The 22,000-nt window shown below is 46.9% G+C and overlaps 4 protein-coding genes and 3 non-coding genes across 7 annotated transcripts; all 7 read right to left on the reverse strand.

The window, feature by feature from the left end:
- Positions 1–1,562: 1,562 nt before the first annotated feature.
- On the reverse strand, positions 1,563–3,688 carry nkx6.1 (NK6 homeobox 1). Its single transcript, XM_037485035.2, has 3 exons — positions 2,955–3,688; positions 2,666–2,838; positions 1,563–2,233 (listed from the first exon to the last, which is right to left on the reverse strand). Exons 1-3 carry the CDS (start codon positions 3,451–3,453, stop codon positions 1,985–1,987), a joined length of 921 nt encoding a protein of 306 aa, XP_037340932.1. The 5' UTR covers positions 3,454–3,688; the 3' UTR covers positions 1,563–1,984.
- Positions 3,689–5,869: 2,181 nt separating this feature from the next.
- rpl17 (ribosomal protein L17) lies at positions 5,870–8,180 on the reverse strand. Its single transcript, XM_037483954.2, has 7 exons — positions 8,111–8,180; positions 7,737–7,788; positions 7,506–7,546; positions 7,166–7,300; positions 6,983–7,081; positions 6,031–6,222; positions 5,870–5,951 (listed from the first exon to the last, which is right to left on the reverse strand). The coding sequence occupies exons 2-7, from the start codon at positions 7,774–7,776 to the stop codon at positions 5,904–5,906; spliced, it is 555 nt and encodes a 184-aa protein (XP_037339851.1). The 5' UTR covers positions 7,777–7,788; positions 8,111–8,180; the 3' UTR covers positions 5,870–5,903.
- On the reverse strand, positions 6,327–6,392 carry LOC119227143 (small nucleolar RNA SNORD58). Its single transcript, XR_005121314.1, has one exon. It is a non-coding gene; the product is annotated as a small nucleolar RNA SNORD58 (small nucleolar RNA).
- LOC119227142 (small nucleolar RNA SNORD58) lies at positions 7,396–7,461 on the reverse strand. Its single transcript, XR_005121313.1, has one exon. It is a non-coding gene; the product is annotated as a small nucleolar RNA SNORD58 (small nucleolar RNA).
- Positions 7,612–7,681, reverse strand: LOC119227141 (small nucleolar RNA SNORD58). Its single transcript, XR_005121312.2, has one exon. It is a non-coding gene; the product is annotated as a small nucleolar RNA SNORD58 (small nucleolar RNA).
- Positions 8,181–10,882: 2,702 nt separating the features above from the next.
- Positions 10,883–21,285, reverse strand: mfhas1 (multifunctional ROCO family signaling regulator 1). Its single transcript, XM_037483949.2, has 3 exons — positions 21,215–21,285; positions 15,001–18,367; positions 10,883–11,292 (listed from the first exon to the last, which is right to left on the reverse strand). Exons 2-3 carry the CDS (start codon positions 17,972–17,974, stop codon positions 11,162–11,164), a joined length of 3,105 nt encoding a protein of 1,034 aa, XP_037339846.2. The 5' UTR covers positions 17,975–18,367; positions 21,215–21,285; the 3' UTR covers positions 10,883–11,161.
- Positions 18,528–21,328, reverse strand: ppp1r3b (protein phosphatase 1, regulatory subunit 3B). The gene is made up of 2 exons (XM_037483952.2): positions 21,215–21,328; positions 18,528–20,526 (listed from the first exon to the last, which is right to left on the reverse strand). Exon 2 carries the CDS (start codon positions 20,483–20,485, stop codon positions 19,622–19,624), a length of 864 nt encoding a protein of 287 aa, XP_037339849.2. The 5' UTR covers positions 20,486–20,526; positions 21,215–21,328; the 3' UTR covers positions 18,528–19,621.
- Positions 21,329–22,000: the final 672 nt, after the last annotated feature.

Raw genomic sequence — 22,000 nt, forward strand, 5'->3', positions numbered from 1 at the left:
ACCTCCTCCTGTCCTCCAGGAGCAGGAGGAGGTCTGATACCCGTGGGAGGAGGAGGGGGGGGGAGCATTCACAATGAAACCTCAGAGCGCTTGTTTACTCCACCTGGACCTCCGTCGGTCCGACCAGCTTGTAGCTTTACGTTCTTTTTGTTCATTATAATTATTAAAATATGATTAAGTCTCGTCTATAAACCAAAGTCTCCTGTTTGGTTATTAAATGAAATAATTGTGACACAACTGTGAATATTATCTAACAACAATGTGATCATATTTATTGATACATTTTGATTATAGATCATTTTTCTCATGTTTTTATCATAATGATTTAATTTCGTCATCAAATAAAAATACAAGTCAAGCGCGAAATTAATCATCTGTTGATGTGAAAATAATTAGTTTTATACATTTATTTCAAATAGAAATTAAATTATGAGTTTAAAAAAAGCCTAAATTGGATCATTGGTATTTAAATACTAAATTATAATTAAACTGATTGATTGACTATCGAAGAGATGCAACTAATTTTTCACATGAAACGGTTTTATATTCTTTAATCTTTTATTAAACAGAATAGTGTCATTTATTTTCTCCACCTGTTCCTCCCGGCTGGAGGTTCCCAACGGGAGGCCCGGGGCCCCGCGGGGGCCACGAGGTCTTCTACCGTAAACGCTTCATTTAACGACATAATACGGATTCTTATTTCTGTTGGTATTCAATCTGGGTTTAATGATATTTACACTTATTTAGATTCCATTGTTTGATGAAACAACAAATAAAACAAAGAACATCAAATGAAAATATAAAGGTCTGAATGTTCAGTTAAAATATGTTGCTATATTTAAGAGGAATAAAGTGACATGTTTCTGAAAATGATTAGTTTCACTAATAATTAGATTAATTAAATCTATTCAATCAAACCTCCAGAATAAGTCTTTTAATATTTATTTTATTTTATTGTAAGTTTGTTCAAGAGAAAATGAATTCAAACGTGAATTATTTCGTTTAAAAAAAGGACTTTAGTTTGTTTAAAGAAATGAAAAAACAAACTTGAACAGTTTGTAACTTGTGATTTATGTTGATGGTGATGAGACACGTGACATCCGGGTCCTCGGTGATAAATTAAAGATCAGCTGCTCAAAGCTTCAGTGACTTTCAATCTGAGGGAGAAACGAGCTGCTGATGAAACGTGAAGCGGATCATTTGGAAGCTTCACACAACATTCCGTTCTTTCATTTGGACCATTTTATTGTTTAAACGTTTGAACTGATGTTAAATAATACAAAATAACTCTGAATATAATAATAATAATAATAAAAACCTGAATAATAGTAATAATAATAATAGAGGAAAACAAAGAATAAAAGCTCATGAGAATAATTCGATGTTGAGTCTGAATCAGATGACGTATCAAAATGTCAAATGGATCTAACAATTACTGACGTCACTCACTAATTACAGGTCTCTTATTAACGAGCTGTATTAATTAAACAGTGTATTATTTTTCCGGTGTATTAATCAAACAGGTGTAATAATTCCTCATTAAAGTGTCGGCTGAACACAACAAGCTTCACGTGGTTTTTATTAAATAAAAGTGCATTACATTAACCCGCCGTCATACAACTTGAGACCGATAAATAAAAAGGGGATGTACAGGTGCGTGTGGTGCGTTCACGGCCGACGGGAGAGGCCTTCGCGGACCAGGTAAAGGTTAAATATCTGTAAATCCAAAAGGAGAAGGAAGAGTTCCGGCCGATCTGAGACCAGCGCGTCTGTACAAAATCTGTTTTCACCTTAAAGACTCGTTTCTACCGGACACGGCTCCCGGTTCTATTTACAGCTCCGGTCCAACCGGAAGTCAACAAGAGACACAAAAGCAACCGAAACCACAGGATCTGTGGAAACGTTCGACTCGTGGAGAGTTCGTGAGATCCGTTAAAGTGGGGAGGCCGAGGAGGAGCAGGAGGAGCAGGAGGCGCCGCCCGGGTTACGCGCTGTCGTTCTCCGACGTGTGCAGCACCAGGGGCCCCGGGCCCGGCTTGTGCTTCTTCAGCAGCTGGGAGATCTTCTCGTCGTCGGAGTCGGGGTCCAGCGGCTTGTTGTAGTCCTCGTCCTCGTCCTCGTTGTCCGAAGTGCTCTTGAGCCGCTCGGTCTCAGAGTCCTGCTTCTTCTTGGCGGTGGCCATCTCCGCCGCGTGCTTCTTCCTCCACTTCGTCCGTCTGTTCTGGAACCAGACCTGCGACACGCGCACGCGCGCACACGCACGATCAGAATAATAATATTACTATTATTATTATTATAGGGCTATTCATCCATATTTGGTTCATGAATCCAACTCGGATATTTTATTATTGTTAAATAGAAGTAATTAAATCATATAATCCTGGTTAAATGAAGGTTTGATCATTTCATTAATAAAATAATAACAAGTATTTCGTGTAACAATTTATACATTAGCGACAAAAATTACAACAGTAATTATAACAATTATAACAACAATTATAATAATAGTAACTTGGTGAATCGACGTCATTTTAAACAACGCGCTGAACAAAATACTGTAAAATGCACCCTATGAATTATGGGAAGACTTATTGCACAATGGCTTCACAATCAAATCATTTAGTGTTTATTTCGTCTAAACCCTGGAACCGGAAGCTGTGCTCACCTTCACCTGGCTCTCCGTCATGCCCAGGGAGTACGCGAGGCGCGCGCGCTCCGGGCCCGCGAGGTACTTGGTCTGCTCGAAGGTTTTCTCCAGCGCGAAGATCTGCTGCCCGGAGAAGGTGGGCCGCGTGTGCTTCCTCTTCCCGTCCTTGTCCAGCAGGATGGAGTTCTGATCTGTAACCATGGCAACGCGCGGGGTTAGAGCCGCGTGTGCGTGCTGAGAGCGTGCACGTTCACACTGAAGGGCACGGATGAGCCTTCAAGTAGCTTTTTAAATGATAAAGACTCACGCGGGGAGCACGCGAAGCGCGCGTCCCTCCAGGGGGGGGGGCTCTGCATCACTCCCGGCCAGAAGATCGGCGTCCGGCCCGGCAGCTCCGCGAGGGGCTTCGGGTACCGGGCCACGGCCACCGCCGCGCCCCCGGGGCCGAAGTAAAGTCCGTGAGGCGGCGGGCTGAGGCTGCTGAACCGGGGCAGACCGGACAGGAGCCCCGCCGCGGGGGGGCGGCTCAGGATGTCGTTGATCCCGTGCGGGGTCGCGGAGGAGCACTGCTGCGGGGAACTGAGCCCCGAGGACGGAGCCGAGGAGCTCTTGATCCCCGGGGAGGAGGACCCGGCCACGCCGCCCGGGTTCGGGGAGGTGGAGCAGGTGGGTCCGGAGGAGGAGAGCGGGTAGGCCGGGTACAGCGGGGTCTTCATCTCGGCCATGCTGTGCAGGGCCGCCAGCGGGGGGGTGCTGAGGAGGAAGGCGCTCTGTCGGGACCCGTCCATCGGACCCACCGCCAACATTACCGCTTCTCGGTCCGGACTAGAACTAAACCGGGCCCCGCTGCGCTCTGGACTCACAGGCAAAGTCCATCTCAGAGGAAAAGCCCAAAAGTTGAGATGAAGGAGTAGACCGGCAGGGAGAGGCTCCGGGTCCGGGTGCGGGTCCGGGTCCAGACGAGCACGCACCGCGCACAGATGTGGAGCTGAACAAGTTGTGAGAGATAATAAAACATGGTCATGTGTTCTGTCTATTAGCTCTCCGGACAAACTTTAGAGGGGGCCCGATTGGCTCAACGGACGGTTACGTCACACGTTGGATTTCGGGCAGCCTCCTGATTGGCTCGGTTGCGATTTGTCAGACGAGCCACCATCGAAGAAGTCAAATTTGACTCAAATTAACTTTAGAAAAAGGAAGATGTTTTGCTGTTTCAATGAGCACGTGATGCAGTTACAAGATTATGATTTAAATGATGTATTATTTAGTGTGGAGTAAAATACATGTTATTGAAATATTGTGTCACATTAATTAATTTCAATGGTGTAAGATCTGAATAACATTTTCAATATTTCTTACTTTATTTGACAATATAGTTTGATCCTAATTGAAACTAACAAAGGCTGCAGCAGCAGCGGGCCAGCAGGGGGCGACTCATCAACTCATCGTATTTCTATGGATGGTTGAGAAATTATTTTAATAATCAAAAGCTTTCACATGGTTTTGATTATTTAGTTTATTTTCAGTCATCACCTGCTTTTTAACTTTTTTTCTTTAGTTCATTTGTTAACCTGCAGCTGGTTGAAGTCCAAACATCTCCTTTACTCATCTTTTATTTTATTTCTCTTTAATCCAACATTTGATCTAATTCATATTTTGGCGGCAAAATGTAACATCTTCAAAGAACTAATATTTATTTGTGATTTTAAATAAAATTAACAAAGAAACTATATTAATTCAAAGACCCTGATCGCACCGTGAGCAGGTTATAATTATGTTGTTTTTTAAATGATTAAAGAGTGAAGCTTCTCTGGGGTCCCATCAATCATCTGTATATTTATACGCATACAAATACACTATCAGTACACATCTACTTGTACTAGTACTGTGTTTTCGTAATTAAACATCTGGAGTCATTATTAATTAAATAGAATCATCCCCTAAATTATGAATCATTGTGTAGATCAAACTACTCAATATGTATAAATGTGTTATTATGCATGCATTCATTAGTATATATATATATACACATACGTTTAATATGTATTCATTATATAGATAAATTATAACAGTCACAAAACGTTGGTATGAATATCATTGACTTATGATTTAAAATATAACGGCCTACAATATGATAACTTATAAAATAATAAGATAAGTTGATCGTAAAGGTTATTGGTGTAAAATGTTCAATGTGTCAGTAAATGTTCTGTGGAATAAACAGTTAATGAGAATAAATGATGGAAACAGATCCTTTTGATGTTGACCATAAACATGAATTACGTTCAAACCGAAGCCGCCTGTTGGATTTTGATATTAGTGATCAATTAATACTCCTTGTGACAGTATTGAACCCCGCGGCCTGGCGGCGCCCCCTGCTGGTCACGATGCGTCATCACTGATCGACACGTCACGTGGGACCTTTGCGTTCCGTTTTGATCATAGCCATTTGACCTTTGAACCCCCGCAAAGGATTGTGGGTTCATTCCATTACAGCCGAACGTCCTACTTATACACATCTTAATTTTACTTCATGAATACTGTATTCAAGTATTGCAATTACTTGTATCATCTCTGTTAGAGGAATTGAGTGTATTGTACATCTTTTACATTGTTGATTCTGTACACATGACATCCATGTCAGTCTGTCCATCCCGGGAGAGGGATCCCTCCTCTGACGTTCTCTCTAAGGTTTCTTCCTTTTTTCCCCATTGAAGGGTTTTTTCATATTTTGGGGAGTTTTTCCTGTGCCGATGTGAGGGTTTCAGGACAGAGGATGTTGCATGTGTACAGACTGTAAAGCCCTCTGAGGCTAATTTGGAATTTGTGATTTTGGGCTCTACAAAATAAAATGAATTATTCATTTGGTCTTAACTTTAGTTGCTACACAAATATTACTTGATGTAGTACTATATATATTTACTTTAATACTAGAGTACGTACAAATGATATTCTACTTTGCTAGATTCATTTCATGTATTAATACTGTAATGATACACCACTATTTAAATACCATTAATATTACCACTTATATTGTAAATAAACAGCAGCAGCAACATTTCATTAGAATGCGCACGCTCATTAGAGCAAGGAAATAAATACGTATTTATCTGGTGTTTTCTTTGCGTAGTTTAGTTATTTTATTTCTTCCATGTAACCATGGAAACGGGGAGATGATAACCATGACGACGCTCATAAAGTCTCAAAGTCAACAATCAGACGTTATTGTTCATCACAAGTCTTGTTTTATTGATTTTTACTCGCGGGCCATCAGCTTCTGCTTCTTCAGCTTCTTCTGAGAAACCTGCACAACAGAGAAGGACACGTGAGTCATCAGCTGGCACAGGCTCCTCCCCCTGCCCACAGGCTCCTCCCCCACCCACCTTCTTCTTCTGGGCCACCTCCTCCTCCGGCTTGGGGACGATCTGCTCCTTCTCCGTGAGGATCATCTCGATGTGACACGGGGAGCTCATGTACGGGTTGATGCGCCCGTGAGCGCGGTACGTGCGCCGCCTCATCTTAGGCGCCTTGTTCACCTGGATGTGCTCGATGACCAGGGAGTCCACGTCCAGACCCTAGGACGCGTCACGGGAGAGGACGGACAAATAGAAGCTTAACGTCAACATTAACCTGTTGTAATGCGAATAAAAAGCTGGTTATTATAACAACAATTTATCAGACGGCTCAGATTTCATCTTTTATCTTCACGTAGAATCAAAGGTGTCCTAAATACTCATCACTGCCGTCTCCACTGTTTAATCTAAATTCACATTGGACTCTTATTCAATGTTTAAACGTCTTGGTTTCATTAAAAGTTATCATTCATGGAGGGTGTTCATAGTAAATCTGATGAAGACATTCATTAGAGATCTGATAACCGATCGGTCCAGATCAATGGGCAGGCGGTGCGTTCAGGTACCTCCATACATACAGCCATTCATACTATGAATTAATATGTTAATGTTCTAAAAAATAGCACAATGTTCTAAAGTAGGTTTCTCTTTACAAATATAAATCAACATGTTGAAATGCGCACGCTGCACACTGTATACTTTTATACTATTATAATTATAACCATGGGTTTTAGTATGTAGTGTCATAACTACATCTGACGTTTAGAACAAGCCAAACCGCTTAAATAACGTCCTCAATTTTCCACAGATTTTTAAAGGACGTGTGTTGTTATGGGTGATGGAGCTCATCCTACCAAGATGGCCGCCAGAAGACATCCAGCCTAAATATCTATGCTTCCAGCTACACTCAATGGGTGATGGGCTGGCGGTGCGTTCAGGTACCTGCAGCTACACTCAATGGGCTGGCGGTGTGTTCAGGTACCTTCAGCTCTGCATTGCTCTCTGCGTTCTTCAGCATGTGGAGGAGGAACTCTGCGCTCTTCTTGGGCCACCGTCCTTGGGTCCACCCGAATTGTTTGGCCTGGAGACAACAACAACAACAACAACATCAGACCAAACGCACCCCCCCTCTACGACCAGCATGCAGAGGTCCGACGGCCCGTACCTGAGCGCAGCGGCCCACGCCGCCGTTGTAGCGGCGGAAGGGGACACACTGGTGCTTCACGACGACGTCCCGCAGGTACTTGTTGGCCTTGCGGATGTGCATCCCTTTGATGGCCTGGGCCGTCTCACGGGTGTTCTGGAAGGAAAACATTTACATCAAGTATTTGTAGTCTGCATCGATCCCAAGATTACAAACTAAAAAAATGCATGTATTCTGATATGTTCTTATGGACGGCTCAGATTTCATCTTTTATCTTCAAGTAGAATCAAAGGTGTCCTAAATAATCATCACTGCCGTGAGCATTAAGCCACAAACACGTCCTTCATATTGTTGTTCTTACCTTGAAGTGAACTCGCAGGTTCGAGCCCCTCGACTTGCATGCTGTAACAATGAAGAAGCTCCAATTACTGCAGAACTTTCACTCATTAAACACATGTAAACTTCAAGAAGCTCAGAGGTTTAATAAAGTCATTTTTATGCTTAATTCAAAGGTGTCCTAAGACATCATCACAGCCACCATGCTAACAGAAGCTAGCCGGTAAACACGAACAGGGTACCCGCGGATACTCACACTTGGTCGGGTTCTCGGGGTCCAGAGAGTAGCGGACCATTTTCAGATATATCTGGGAAGATCAGAGAGGTTTGATTAATAAACCATTAATGACTCAAAACAGAAAAACTACATAAGCAGCGTGGACACGTGAAGCAGGTAAAGAGCAGAAATGAGCCAACATGGCGGAGAGCTAACGTGATAGCATCCAAACCGGCATCCGCAAAGATATCGCACTAAAACAGAGTCTCGCCTTCAAACGCAAAAATTCAACACCACCCGATATCTTTAAACGTCTTTAATGAAGCTCGTCGAGTTAAAAAAGCAGGATGGGGATGACTTAGTTGAGATTTAAGGTAGATTGTCGTCGTGGAGAGCGAGAACGGGGCTCCTACCTCTGAGGCCGCGGAGGGAAGAGGAAGAGCCGTGACGCAGCTCCTCTTCTTCAGCTCCCTCTCCGCTGCAACGCCCCCTGGCGGCGCGGAGGGGCGGGGACACCGGGCGGCAGGGGGCGGTGTTGGACGCGTCACAGCTGACGTGTTCCTCCTTCGAGGAACATCCGGGACTTTCTGTCGCTGACACCAAGTTTCGAGTAAATACTCAAGTAAATGTTGTACTTTTTACTTCATTTCATTAGAGAGCTTCAATTAATTTAATTGAATACTTACACATTATACATAATGTATAACACATATGGTTATATAACTTTAACAAATCATTGATGGTGGTTCTGTCTGATGGTTTTTATATCTGAAGGTGGTTGTCCCTGCAGTACACATTGTAGTCCCAGGAGAAGGATCCTCCTCTGACCTTCTCCCTAAAGGCTCTGTAAAGCCCTGAGGCAAATTTGTAATTTGATTTTGGATGATACAAAATTAAATGAATTGAATCAATTCTAATTGTATCATTATTTTGCATACAATTTGCATGTTACTTGAACTGTCCTTTGACTTAATAGTTTTGTTTCTAAGCTCTTGTTCCTAAGATCATAAAGAGAGAATATTCATATTAATACAAACATTAAGAAGTTAGTAATATGTTAGAACAACTCCAGAAATCCACATTGTGTAAGTAAATTAATGTATCGTTATGTTTTATCTCTAATATTAGTAGCACTATTATTGTTGTATTGTTGTTATATATTATATTATTATATATTATTATTATATAATTTATCATTGTATTGTATTATCAACATTGTATTGTAGTATTATTTTATTTTGCTCCCCCCCCTTCAGTCCAGAAACATGTTTAGGGTTGTCTGTGGTGTGGAGGCCGTAGATGTGTTTATATGAAAGTGATAGTTGTGCTTCTGTCAGTAAGTCCCGCCCCTCACATGGTGCCACCTGTCATTAAGTCCCGCCCCTCACATGACAAGACAATTGATCAATGAGTGGAGAAAACCATAATAACAATCATAATGATCAGCTGTTGATGATCTCAGAGATATTAAACCAATCAGAGCTCAGGTACTAAAGCGTTGTTTATTTGGTTTACTTCCTGTTGTTCACGTCAGATCAGCTGATTGTTCCGTAAACATTGTAGATAATGTCAACATACAAAAATAGAGATATTATTTACACGTGAAAAACACCCACACGTGATTTGAAGAAAAACATATTCCTGAATCTTCTTTTTCTTTTTCTTCTTCTCCTCTTCCTCCAATTCGTCACTTAGCTTAGCTCAGTTTATAAAGTAACATTATTACCAAATTATGACAAAAATGTATATTTAACTAACAGTGGGACATATTGAAATATAAATACATAAAATCTCTAAAGTAACGAACAACAACATAATATTTATTATTCTGCATTGTGAGTATTTTTTCCTTTGGTATTTTCAGTGTATTTTGATGCTGATACATGGACAACTTTAAATGCAGGATACAGTATTTATGAACTAGTATTTGTTACATTTATGCCTCAGAGGGTCTCATTAAATACTCTCTGGTCAGTCCGGTTACATCATCGCATACATAATAATAATAATATTCTCTATCAGCATCAATAAGGATTAATGATCTTTAAATCGAGCTCATGATTATTTTACATGCGATGAATTATTCAAATGGTAGTTTATGCTAAGCTAAGCTAGTTTAGCTAAGGTCAGACGCTGGAGACGCTCAGGGGAAAAGAAGAAGAAGAAGAAGAAAGACACAGCTTGAGTTTGTCTTCAGATATATATTCACAAGTTCATGTGTTCATATATTCACACATGTAAATCCTCTTCTTCTCATCTTCATCAGCTCAAACGTTCCAGAAGAAATCCAACATGAGGGATAAGAAGACAAAAAGATGAATTTACGCTTTGTGCTCATGGAGGTCCTCAAGAAGAGTCCAAGCTCCTCAAGAAGAGTCAAAGATCCACAAGAAGAGTCCAAGCTCCTCAAGAAGAGTCAAAGATCCACAAGAAGAGTCCAAGCTCCTCAAGAAGAGTCAAAGATCCACAAGAAGAGTCCAAGCTCCTCAAGAAGAGTCAAAGATCCACAAGAAGAGTCCAAGCTCCTCAAGAAGAGTCAAAGATCCACAAGAAGAGTCAAAGATCCTCAAGAAGAGTCCAAGCTCCTCAAGAAGAGTCAAAGATCCACAAGAAGAGTCAAAGATCCTCAAGAAGAGTCAAAGATCCACAAGAAGAGTCCAAGCTCCTCAAGAAGAGTCAAAGATCCACAAGAAGAGTCCAAGCTCCTCAAGAAGAGTCCAAGCTCCTCAAGAAGAGTCAAAGATCCACAAGAAGAGTCCAAGCTCCTCAAGAAGAGTCAAAGATCCACAAGAAGAGTCCAAGCTCCTCAAGAAGAGTCCAAGCTTCTCAAGAAGAGTCAAAGATCCGCAAGAAGAGTCCAAGCTCCTCAAGAAGAGTCCAAGCTCCTCAAGAAGAGTCCAAGCTCCTCAAGAAGAGTCAAATATCCTCAAGAAGAGTCCAAGGTCCTCAAGAAGAGTCAAAGATCCTCAAGAAGAGTCAAAGATCCTCAAGAAGAGTCAAAGATCCTCAAGAAGAGTCCAAGGTCCTCAAGAAGAGTCAAAGATCCTCAAGAAGGGGTCCAAGGTCCTCAAGAAGAGTTCAAGCTCCTCAAGAAGAGTCAAAGATCCTCAAGAAGAGTCCAAGCTCCTCAAGAAGAGTCCAAGCTCCTCAAGAAAAGTCAAAGATCCTCAAGAAGAGTCCAAGCTCCTCAAGAAGCGATCTGCAACACAAACACACGTCACCTTCACACACACAGACTTATTGATAACACTCCATTCATAAACCCTGTATAGTAGATAGTTTATTTGTAAAAGGGGAATCCTGGTCTCTGATTGGCTGCTGCTCCAACATGTGATCTCTCCCTCCATCCTTTATAAGTTTAAGGGTAAACTAAGTGAAGAGATGATGTACGTACATGTGAGGCAGTGATCCAGTGTGATGGGGGCATGATGCAGGCTGGGGGGGGGGGGGGGGGGGGGGTCAGATCACTTGAGACAGGGGCTGAGCACGGTGGGGGTGGGGGGGTAGACCAGCACCACGTCAACCCGCTCCGTGCCGTTCTTTGGACAGATGATCTCAGTCAGACCTTCAGGCCTCGGCTGACTCAGCAGCTCACCTGAAACAGGAAGTCAGACAGGAAGTCAGATAGGAAGTTAGATAGGAAGTCAGACAGGAAGTCAGATAGGAAGTTAGATAGGAAGTCAGACAGTACGTTACATTAGATTAGATTAGTCTCTGACTGATAAACACAACAATAAGAAGACGATATTAATATTGAGTCACATTTAAAGAGTTAAATCACGACAAGCAGCTTCGTTTGTAACATCGTTAATAAATGAAAAAAAGCCTTTATCGTTTAGCTTATTGATCCTCCTCCTCCTCTAAACCTCCTCCTCCTCCTCTAAACCTCCCCCTCCTCCTCCTCTAAACCTCCTCCTCCTCCTCCTCCTCTAAACCTCCCCCTCCTCCTCCTCTAAACCTCCTCCTCCTCCTCCTCCTCCTCCTCCTCTAAACCTCCTCCTCCACCTCCTCCCCCCCAGTGACACATCAACCTGACATCAAGGAGCAGGAATGCCCCCCCCTCCCCCCGGTAGAAGAATCCTCCACATTCCTGCAGGAACTCGCACCCCTAGAAGGACAAAGTCTCACAAACAGCTCAGACGGATGACATCACTTCCTGTTCCACTGTGAGCCTGAAACGCCTGACGAATCTTTTTAGGTTGTTTACACTTCAAGCCGAAAATAAACTAAATGTTTGGACTAAACAAGACATTTAAAGATATTCAAGAACATCCACAGAACAGTGGCAAAACATTAGAGACATCGACCTTTCCTCTCAAACCGGAGATCAACGGATTAAGGTCACCCAGACAGCTCTGATCACCGTGGCAACGCGTAACAGAGACCACTCAAATGGACTTCCTGGATCTCACATCTGGATCCATGTTCCTCAGCAGTCTCCTAAAACCACAGCGTGTGTTACTATGACACTCAAGTCACGTCTCTGATTGGCTCATCCTGCCGTCAAACCAGCGTGATGTCACATCTTCATCGTCACATGACCTCACAGACAGCTCGTAACCAGGCCAACGCAGAAGCAAAGATCTTCATATGTGAGCTGAAATCAGCTTATGGTCTAAGCTGCTCCCATGATGCACTGGGCTGCAGACAGACACCCAGCTGCTCCCATGATGCACTGGGATATTATTTCTGTAGCAGATGTTGTAATAATGATTCAGAGCAGATTCAGAGTTCCTTCTTTCTAGAATGTGAAACATTTGACACTCGCTGACCTTCAGGACAGAAAACAAAGATTTGCTCCACAAATAGTCCTCAAGTTAGTTTACAGGTGTGTAAACACACACACAAAGAATAAATGAACAAATACATGTTGATGTCATTAATGTCACGGTGGCTGGTGGCTATAACACAATATGGAGGATTAAAACAATAATAATCCAAATAAATATATGAAACACGGCATTTAACAGATTTAATCCATTAAATCGATCAGCTGATTGATTGGTTTGACTCATGACCTGAATGCACAGGAAGTGGTGCTGTTGGTCCTCTTCTTCTTCTATTGTAGAATAAACTGCTTCTGTGGTTTTAATCCTTGTTTAATCCTTTAATCTGATTAAAGATCAACTGAGTTTAGACGAGAGAGAAAGTGCTGTGACTCCAAACACACACACACTGTATACATACACACTACACACACACACACTACACACACACACACACACACTACATACACACTACACACACACTGTATACATACACACTACATACACACACTACACACACTGTATACATACACACACTACACACACACTGTATACATACACACTACACAAACACACACACACACTACACACACACTACATACACACACACACACACTACATACACACTACACACACACTGTATACATACACACTACATACACACACTACACACACACTGTATACATACACACACTACACACACACTGTATACATACACACTACACAAACACACACACACACTACACACACACTACATACACACACACACACACACACACTACATACACACTACACACACACTGTATACATACACACTACACACACACACACACACACACACTACACACACACACACACACACACACACACTACATACACACTACACACACACTGTATACATACACACACACTGTATACATACACACTACATACACACACTACACACACACTGTATACATACACACACTACACACACACTGTATACATACACACTACACAAACACACACACACACTACACACACACTACATACACACACACACACACACACACTACATACACACTACACACACACTGTATACATACACACACACTGTATACATACACACTACATACACACACTACACACACACTGTATACATACACACACTACACACACACTGTATACATACACACTACACACACACACTACATACATACTGTATACATACACACACTACACATACACTGTATACATACACACTACACACACACACTACATACATACTGTATACATACACACACTACACATACACACACTACATACACACTAGATACACACACTACACACACACTGTATACATACACACACACTACACACACACTGTATACATACACACTACATACACACACACTGTATACATACACACACTACACACACACTGTATACATACACACACTACACACACACTGTATACATACACACTACACACACACACTACATACATACTGTATACATACACACACTACACATACACACACTACATACACACTAGATACACACACTACACACACACTGTATACATACACACACACTACACACACACTGTATACATACACACTACATACACACACACTGTATACATACACACTACATACACACACACTGTATACATACACACTACACACACACAGTATACATACACTACATACACACACTACATACACACTGTGTACATACACACACTACACACACACCACACACACACTGTGTACATACATACTACATACACACACTACACACACACTGTGTACATACACACACTACACACACACTGTGTACATACACACACTACACACACACTACACACACACTACACACACACTGTATACATACACACTACATACACACACTACATACACACTAGATACACACACTACATACACACTACATACACACTGTGTACATACACACACTACATACACACTGTGTACATACACACACTACATACACACTACATACACACTGTGTACATACACACACTACATACACACTGTGTACATACACACACTACATACACACTGTGTACATACACACACTACATACACACTGTGTACATACACACACTACATACACACTGTGTACATACACACACTACATACATACTGTATACATACTGTATACATACACACTACATACACACACTACATACACACTAGATACACACACTACACACACACTACATACATACTGTATACATACACACTACATACACACTAGATACACACACTACATACACACTACATACACACTGTGTACGACGCCACACTAAAGCTAGTTAGCTTAGCATTAGCATGTTTATAATACTAATTAGATGAGCATGATGTAACTGAATGACGTCACAGGAGCTTTGATCATAAGCTGCAGATCATCATTTTTTGTCATTTTTCAGGTCTCTGTTTAAGCTTCATATTTAAGGTGAACATGTGAAGGTAAAGGCCTAATGTGAATACATGATGTTCCCTGATCCGAACATGAATATGTGGTCCTGGGCTCACCTGGGAAAGCGTGCGGGCTGGAGGCGCCTCTCCTCAGGCACCTGGAGCAGAGCACGTGCACCGAGTAGTGGAGGCCAGGCCACTCCCCCAGCAGCGCGTTCAGCTCCTCCACCAGCGGCGTGACGGCCTGCCACGCCGTCCACATGTTGGGCAGCGAGGCGCGGCTGGCGATGGACAGGGTCTCGCCCCCCCCGCCGCAGGGCCGGTGGCTGACCACCACGGGCACCTTGCCCCGGTGGGCCGAGATCTGGCGCCGGCCGTCCGAGCGCTGCACCACGTGGCCGTTTATCCGCACGCCGAACCGGGCGAAGAGCCCGGGGGGGAACAGGAAGGGGAAGCTGTAGCGGATGTGCAGCTGCTCCACAGAGAAGAAGGGGCACGGAGGCAGCGGCGAGGAGGAGGCCTCCGCCCGCACCTCCCCCGCCTCCTCCTCCTCCTCCTCCTCCTCCTCGCCGCTCACGTAGCTGGGGAACTTGTACCACGCCGTGGCGCCGTTGGGGGGGTGGCTGCGCGGCTTGTTGACGCAGTAGCAGATGCCCATCTTCTCCAGCAGCTCCATGATGAGGCGGAGGTCCTGCTGCGTCTGGATGAGCGGGCGCAGGAGCAGGCGGATCACGTTGGAGGGCAGGAGGCCGTGTCGGAGGAAGCCCTCAACGTGGTGCTGCAGGTGGGTCACCCTGAGGGTCTCTCCCTTCTCGTCCTCGATCACCAGACTCACCCTGCCCCTGTCCCCCCTCCCCCCCTCCGAGAGCAGCCTGTCCAGCAGCGAGGACTCGTCCCTCTGGAAGAAGACGTTGAGGATGGCGATGAATCGCGGCAGGTTGTGAAACACGTACTCCTTCAGGGTGGGCGAGTCCTCGAAGTAGAGCAGCTTGCCGCTCTCGTGCAGGTAGGAGAGGGCGCTCTGCAGCCGGTCCTCGGTCAGACCCGCCTGCAGGCCCAGACGGGCCGAGTCCCACCACGACAGCCACAGCTCTGTGGGTTTGAAGTGCAGCTCCTCAAGCACCTGCCAGGACTTGGGCAGCACGCGGTGGAGGTTGGGGAAGATGTCCCTGTGGTCCGCGACGGACATGAGCTTCTCCCTCAGCCGCTGGATGTTCCTCTGGCTCCTCTCCGAGCAGCTGACGCTCAGCAGTGGCGACAGGATCTGCAGCCGGTGGTTCAGCATGTACTGCAGCTGGGATTTCCTCCGCCGCAGGTTCCGGTCGGAGACGCCGTAGAAGAGGACGTGGGGGCTGGAGGAGCGCAGGTTGAAGCCCTGCTCCAGCGCCTGGTCCACCTGCAGACCCTGGCTCCTCAGGACCTGGATGTCCCTCTTCTCCTGCAGCCCGATCTGCCTGTGAATGTCCAGGCTCTTCTCCTCCACCTCCACTCCCCCGCACAGGTCTGCGTGTGTCCCCACCAGGCACACCACGGCGTCGGGCACTTTAGCCCCGAGGAGGTGGAGGAAGTACCCGACGTGGGCGTAGAAGCTTCTGGGTGTGTACGTTTTCAGGTTGACCACGAGGACGTAGAGGGCCCCGGGGGAGAGGAAGAAGGGGTTGATGAGGTCATAGTTCTGCTTCCCTGAAAGGTCGAACACCAGAAAGGTGAGGCAGCGCTCGGCGTCCGCCACCCAGTCTGTGACCTCGATCCCGCCGCTGCCCTGGAGGCTGACGGCGTCCTGCGGCCGCCTCGCCACGCTCAGCCTCAGGCGGGTCTTCCCTGCGGCGCTCGCCCCCATCAGGACCAGTTTGAGCCGCGGTTTGACGGCGAGCTGCACCTGAGCCAGCTCCTTCTGGTAGGCGGCGATGTACGGGATCCCCTTCATGCAGACCTCGTAGGGGGGCTGGATCAGAGGGTTGTCCTTCACTTTCCAGATGTTCACCCTGGACAGCTTCCCAAAGTTATCGGGAAGAATAGCAATTTGGTTTCCCTGCAGCACGAGCTCCTCCAGCTTCTCCAGCTCCACGATGGAGTCGGGCAGGTACGTGATGTTGTTGTTGTCCAGCCAGAGGTTGGCCAGCTTCACCAGCTGCCCGACCTCCTCCGGGATGTGGCTCAGTTTGTTCCTGCTCAGGTAAATCTCCTCCAGCCCCGTGATGCGGAAGACGACCTGAGGGAAGTCCTCGAACTCGTTGGAGGACAGGTTGAGCATTTTCAGTCTCTGCATGCGTCCGAAAGCGGCGGGCAGCGCCGAGAGCTGGTTCCCGTCCAGCATCAGGCTCTCCAGCTGCTGCAGGTGACAGAAGGAGTCCGGCAGCGTTGACACGTGGAGGCTGCTGAGCCACAGGATCTTGAGGGACCGCAGCTTCAAGATGTCGGCCGGCAGCTCCTGGAACTTGTTCCCGGAGCAGTCCAGCTCCTCCAGCTCGCTGAGGGAAAGGATCTCGGCGGGGAACCGGTTCAGCTTGTTGTGATCCACATCCAGCGTCCGCAGCTTGGAGAGGCCGGAGAAGGACCCGGGGAGGTCGCGCAGGTCGTTGAAGCTGAGGTCGAGCTCCTCCAGGGCCTGAAGCCCTCCGATCTGAGCCGGCAGACTCTGGATTTTGTTGTGACTGACGCAGAGCTTCTTCAGCTCCCTCAGCTGGCCCACGCCTTCAGAGAGGGTTCCCAGGACGTTGTGGCTCAAGTCCAGCTCCACCAGCAGCACCAGCTCCAGCACCACCCTGGGCACGGCGGAGAAGTTGTTCCTGCGGAGCACCAGGACACGCAGGTTGTTGAGGCTGGATCCCAGCCCGTCGGGCAGCTCCTTCAAGGAGTTGTTGCCCAGGTTGAGCGCCTCTATCTCGGCTATGTCGTCCGGGAGAACGATCTGGTTGTCTTTGGAGCAGAGCGTCAGCTGGCGCAGGTCGCTGCGCAGCTTCCTGGAGCGCAGGGCGGCATCCCTCCACAGCCGGGCCGTTTTCACATCGCTCTCCTTGTCCTCCATGGCGGAGCAGCCGGACCCCTCCTTCTCCTCCGCCTCCTCCTTGTTATCATGGAGAGTTTTCATGGAGAGCGAGCGGGCAGCATGGTGGACGGCGAGTCCTCCGCCGCGCGGGGGACACCACGCGGGGCGCGTCCGGTGATCGGGAGACTCTCCGTGTGCGGCCGCGGAGGCATCGTCACCTCCCCGCGACACGCAATGACAGCAGAACGCAGAGCGGGGTTACAGGCGCGGGGTCGATGCCCGGAGCGAGGCGCGCCGCTGCGGGTTGTGCGCGTCCCTCGCGCGCGTCCACATCGTCCTCCGGAGCTCCCGGTCTGTCGGCGCACAGCGTCCCGGGACGAAGGCTCTCTTCCTGGGAGCGGCGACGGGAAGTGAGGCGGCCGCTGCACACTGCGTCAGATCGGAGAGCCCTCCTCCTCCTCCCTAGTTACTCCTCCTCTTCCCTGCTCCTGCGTGCTGAGGAGGAGGAGGAGGAGGGGGGGGGTCATTAGATGTTCAATAAGCAGAAATCCTTCAATGAAAGTCTGTATATGAAACGTAAACATTTATATAATATAACCATGTTTTAAATGCGTGTAAAATACTAATCTTATCATGAGCTACTTGCTAGAAAGACAGAAGACAAGCAGTTTGTCTCCATCTGCAGGACACTGACGGATTTATATTGTTTACTATGTGAATCAGTGGGTTAAATGTTCCATCATCACATGAAGATATTTAAACACATCATTTGAGTACCTCAAGTACTTCAGGTAGTACTGACCGCTAAGAGTATACCGTTCAGGTGAGTGGATGACAACATATTAATTTTGAATACATGTCCGGTCTCTGGTGTAGACCTGGTCCACAGCCAGGAAGACAGAAGACAGCTGTTGTAAAACAAGCAATGTTGGACAAGAGTAGCAGCAAGATCAAGCAGGACCAGGACCAGCAGGACCAGGACCAGCAGGACCAGTAGTGCTGATGCCACATTAGTTATAAAATCTTTACCTTTCTGACGATAGTTTGATGAACTGCTTTATCATTGATTCCAATTGTTGTCTTTACATAAATTAAAACCTTAAACCCAAATTATGAAATATTTCTTCGTACAATTTCACATGAAATCTTGACCAACATTAAAAAAAACAGACAAGTTAAAAAGTTTGACTTTATTGACTCATTTCTCCACGTATGTTAACATGTGCATAGAAACTCAGCAGCTTCAACAACGCGATTAAAAAGGTGCAAAAGTTCAAGTTGAGGCTCAGTGAAACATTAAAGAGCTTCAGATCAATACCAGCTAAACAATCCTTTAAAAGCAGCTCACTTTATTATAATAATAACTAACAGACTTTGTGTCAGCCCAGGAGGGGGGGGGGGGGGGGCGCGCTGGACGAAATATCCATTTAATAAATCGAGTCACATCAGAATCTCTGGATCCCACAAAAGGAAAAACAGACTCAAAAGTTCTGACATTCAATTGGTTAAGAAAAGAAGATCAGCCGGGTTACCAAGGTGACCAAGTAACCCCACTCAGGTGGACCCGGGTAGTCCAGGTGGACCCGGGTAGTCCAGGTGGACCCGGGTAACCCTTTACACAGTAAATGAACCCACGGCTCGTCCACGCTCTGCATTCAAAATGTCAGTGGCAAAGGCCTACTTCCTGGGGTCACTTCCTGCTCAGTAGTACGGGCTACTTCCTGCTCAGTAGTACGGGCTACTTCCTGCTCAGTAGTACGGGCCCGTGTTCTCGTAGCCTGCGTAGCTCGGCCAGTCGGGGAAGATGCCGTGGGAGCAGGTGGGGCTGCCGTATCGGTCAAAGTGGATCCCAAAGTCCAAGGAGTCGGCGTGCGGGCTGGGCCCCCCCGGCCGGCTCCGCCGGGCCGAGGCCCACACAATCCGGTAGTTGCCCCCCTGGCTGCTGCCCCCCTGGTTGCTGTCCCAGTACTCTCGCCCCCCCACCTGGTAGCAGACGGCAAACTCCACGCGCTCGTGAGGCCGCAGCCGCTCGGGCAGCGCGGCGCTGAAGGAGAAGGTGTCGCTGAAGGCCGTGGGGTACGAGTCCTTCACGTACTCGCAGACCACGTCCCGGTGGCTCCTCCAGCCGTCAGACGTCAGCCGCAGTTTCACGGACTTCTCGAAGGAGACGTTTTTGACCTTGACGGTTCCCGCTAGGGCTTTCTCCTTCAGCACGCAGTGCTCCAGGCAGACAAAGTTCTTCTCCAGACTCTGGCGGAAGCGCAGGTAGTCCGAGGAGGGCTGAGCGAAGTCCAGCACCAGCTTGTCCTCCTCGGCGCTGAGCGTCAGGGCGGAGCGGAGCATCTCCTGGATGTTCAGAGGGATGTCAATGGGGTCGTCGAACTGAGAGAAGACCTTCACCCTGGTCAGGGACAGACCTCGGTGGTCGGCGAACGTCACCCGCTTGGCGGCCCGGTCAGAGTCTCTCCCGGAGGCTCCGCCCTCCTCGGGCGCCGTTGGCTCCTCGCGGGCGGAGCGCTGCAGCTTCAGGCAGGAGCTCAAGGCCGGTTTGCGGGTTTTGGGAGACATCCTGTAGACGAACTGCTCCTTGGACAGGTACAGAGGTGGAGTCATGTTGGGGGGCCGGGGGGGGGGGGGCTCTGAAACACAGGAGACTGATCACATGACGAGATACGACATTAGAACCAGCTGACTGATGGGGTCTGGATCTGATCTCTACAGTTGGAACTGATTTACAGAAAAAACATGACTATCAATGAAATGTGTTTATAACGATGCTTCATTTCTCTGGTTCGTGTCCTTCGGAGTCACTTCTCCACACGGGAAGGTCTTCATGAGCTCCTGCTGTTCCTACAGCGAGGACCTGAATACCTGCTGCACCACCCTTTATCATCAATATGTTCAACACCAGCACCCCCTGCACTGTGAGCCCCACCAGGAACACCACTTACACCAGGAGCACCCCCTGCACTGTGAGCCCCTCCTCCACCAGGAGCACCACCTGTGTTAAAGCGCTTTGAGTGGTCAGAAGACTAGAAAAGCGCTACACAAGTACAGTCCATCCACCATGTTGACCCCGCCCCCTGCACGCCATGAGGGTCTCGGTGCCTTCCTCACATCTCCTCCTCCTCCTCTTCCTCTTCCTCCCTTTGGTTCCTTTCTGCTGCATCCGGTCCATGCCGTAACATCTAAACACTTGATAAAGTAGCAAAGTAACTTCTACGTCACTTCATCGGGCCGCACGCGCCTCGGAGCACTCGGACCACCTCCTCCTCCTCCTCCTCACTACTCGCAGGGACTCCTTCCCCCCCCCCTCACCTGCCCCGTTCCCTGCTCACTCACCTTTACCGTGTCGGCGTCATGGCGCTCCGGTCTTTGATCCGCGCTCCCTGCTCGCGAGCTCCTCGCTTTCTAATCTTCTTTCACATTTTCTCTCCCACACGGAGTTCACGTGAACAGCTGCACGTCAGCCAATGGGGGAGCAGGCTGAGGGGTGGGGGAGGGGCTTTAAGGGGGAGGGGCAGGAGAAGCCGGCCGTCTGTCAATCAGCTGTCGGTGAGAAGTACGGCGGCTCATTGGTGTCAAAGTAAATGCGACATGTAGGATTATTGATAATTGATGTTTTATCATCGATTAAACACTAATTTAAAACATTTGGATCCTTTTTTTAGTTCAATTTATATTCACTAAGTCACGTGAGTATTAATTAGAAATGTATTTGTTTTCTTATTTAGCCAGAGTATTTATTTATGGAACAAAAACATTGTTTAGGACCTTAAATACATAAATTGTGACACTACTAATAATCCTTTGGACACCAAGTTCTGGTCGGTACAAAGTTATTCTGGCTTCAGTGAAACTAAGTCAGGAACTAGTCAGCTGTTCTTTTGGGCGTCCAATCATCTGGTCAATATTTGCAGAGGGTTAAACCTGGAGGAGAAGGGGAAAGGTCAGGGGTCTCTGATAAGGCCTGCACAGGCTCTCTGCTCATGGAACACAGCTAGAGGAAACAGGGATCAATGGCAGCTCTCGTCTGGACCTTCTCAACGGGTCAATGTTCTGGTGATGCTCTGAGCCGACGAGCAAACATGGATTAACACGAGCACAATATGCATGAATCAGAATCAC

This window comes from Pungitius pungitius, chromosome 18 (genome assembly GCF_949316345.1).
Source record: "Pungitius pungitius chromosome 18, fPunPun2.1, whole genome shotgun sequence".
Classification (NCBI taxonomy): domain Eukaryota; kingdom Metazoa; phylum Chordata; class Actinopteri; order Perciformes; family Gasterosteidae; genus Pungitius; species Pungitius pungitius.

Coding starts and splice junctions, on each gene's coding strand:
- ppp1r3b (XM_037483952.2), bottom strand. CDS start 20,485: ATGACTCCACCTCTGTACCTGTCCAAGGAGCAGTTCGTCTACAGGATG.
- rpl17 (XM_037483954.2), bottom strand. CDS start 7,776: ATGGTCCGCTACTCTCTGGACCCCGAGAACCCGACCAAGT. Junction 7,547..7,736: donor CCCCGAGAACCCGACCAAGT/GTGAGTATCCGC, acceptor TCATTGTTACAG/CATGCAAGTCGAGGGGCTCG. Junction 7,082..7,165: donor GCGTGGGCCGCTGCGCTCAG/GTACGGGCCGTC, acceptor TGTTGTCTCCAG/GCCAAACAATTCGGGTGGAC.
- nkx6.1 (XM_037485035.2), bottom strand. CDS start 3,453: ATGTTGGCGGTGGGTCCGATGGACGGGTCCCGACAGAGCGCCTTCCTC. Junction 2,839..2,954: donor GCGCTTCGCGTGCTCCCCGC/GTGAGTCTTTAT, acceptor CCATGGTTACAG/ATCAGAACTCCATCCTGCTG. Junction 2,234..2,665: donor TGACGGAGAGCCAGGTGAAG/GTGAGCACAGCT, acceptor CGCGTGTCGCAG/GTCTGGTTCCAGAACAGACG.
- mfhas1 (XM_037483949.2), bottom strand. CDS start 17,974: ATGAAAACTCTCCATGATAACAAGGAGGAGGCGGAGGAGAAGGAGGGG. Junction 11,293..15,000: donor CAGCCCGCACGCTTTCCCAG/GTGAGCCCAGGA, acceptor TTCCTGTTTCAG/GTGAGCTGCTGAGTCAGCCG.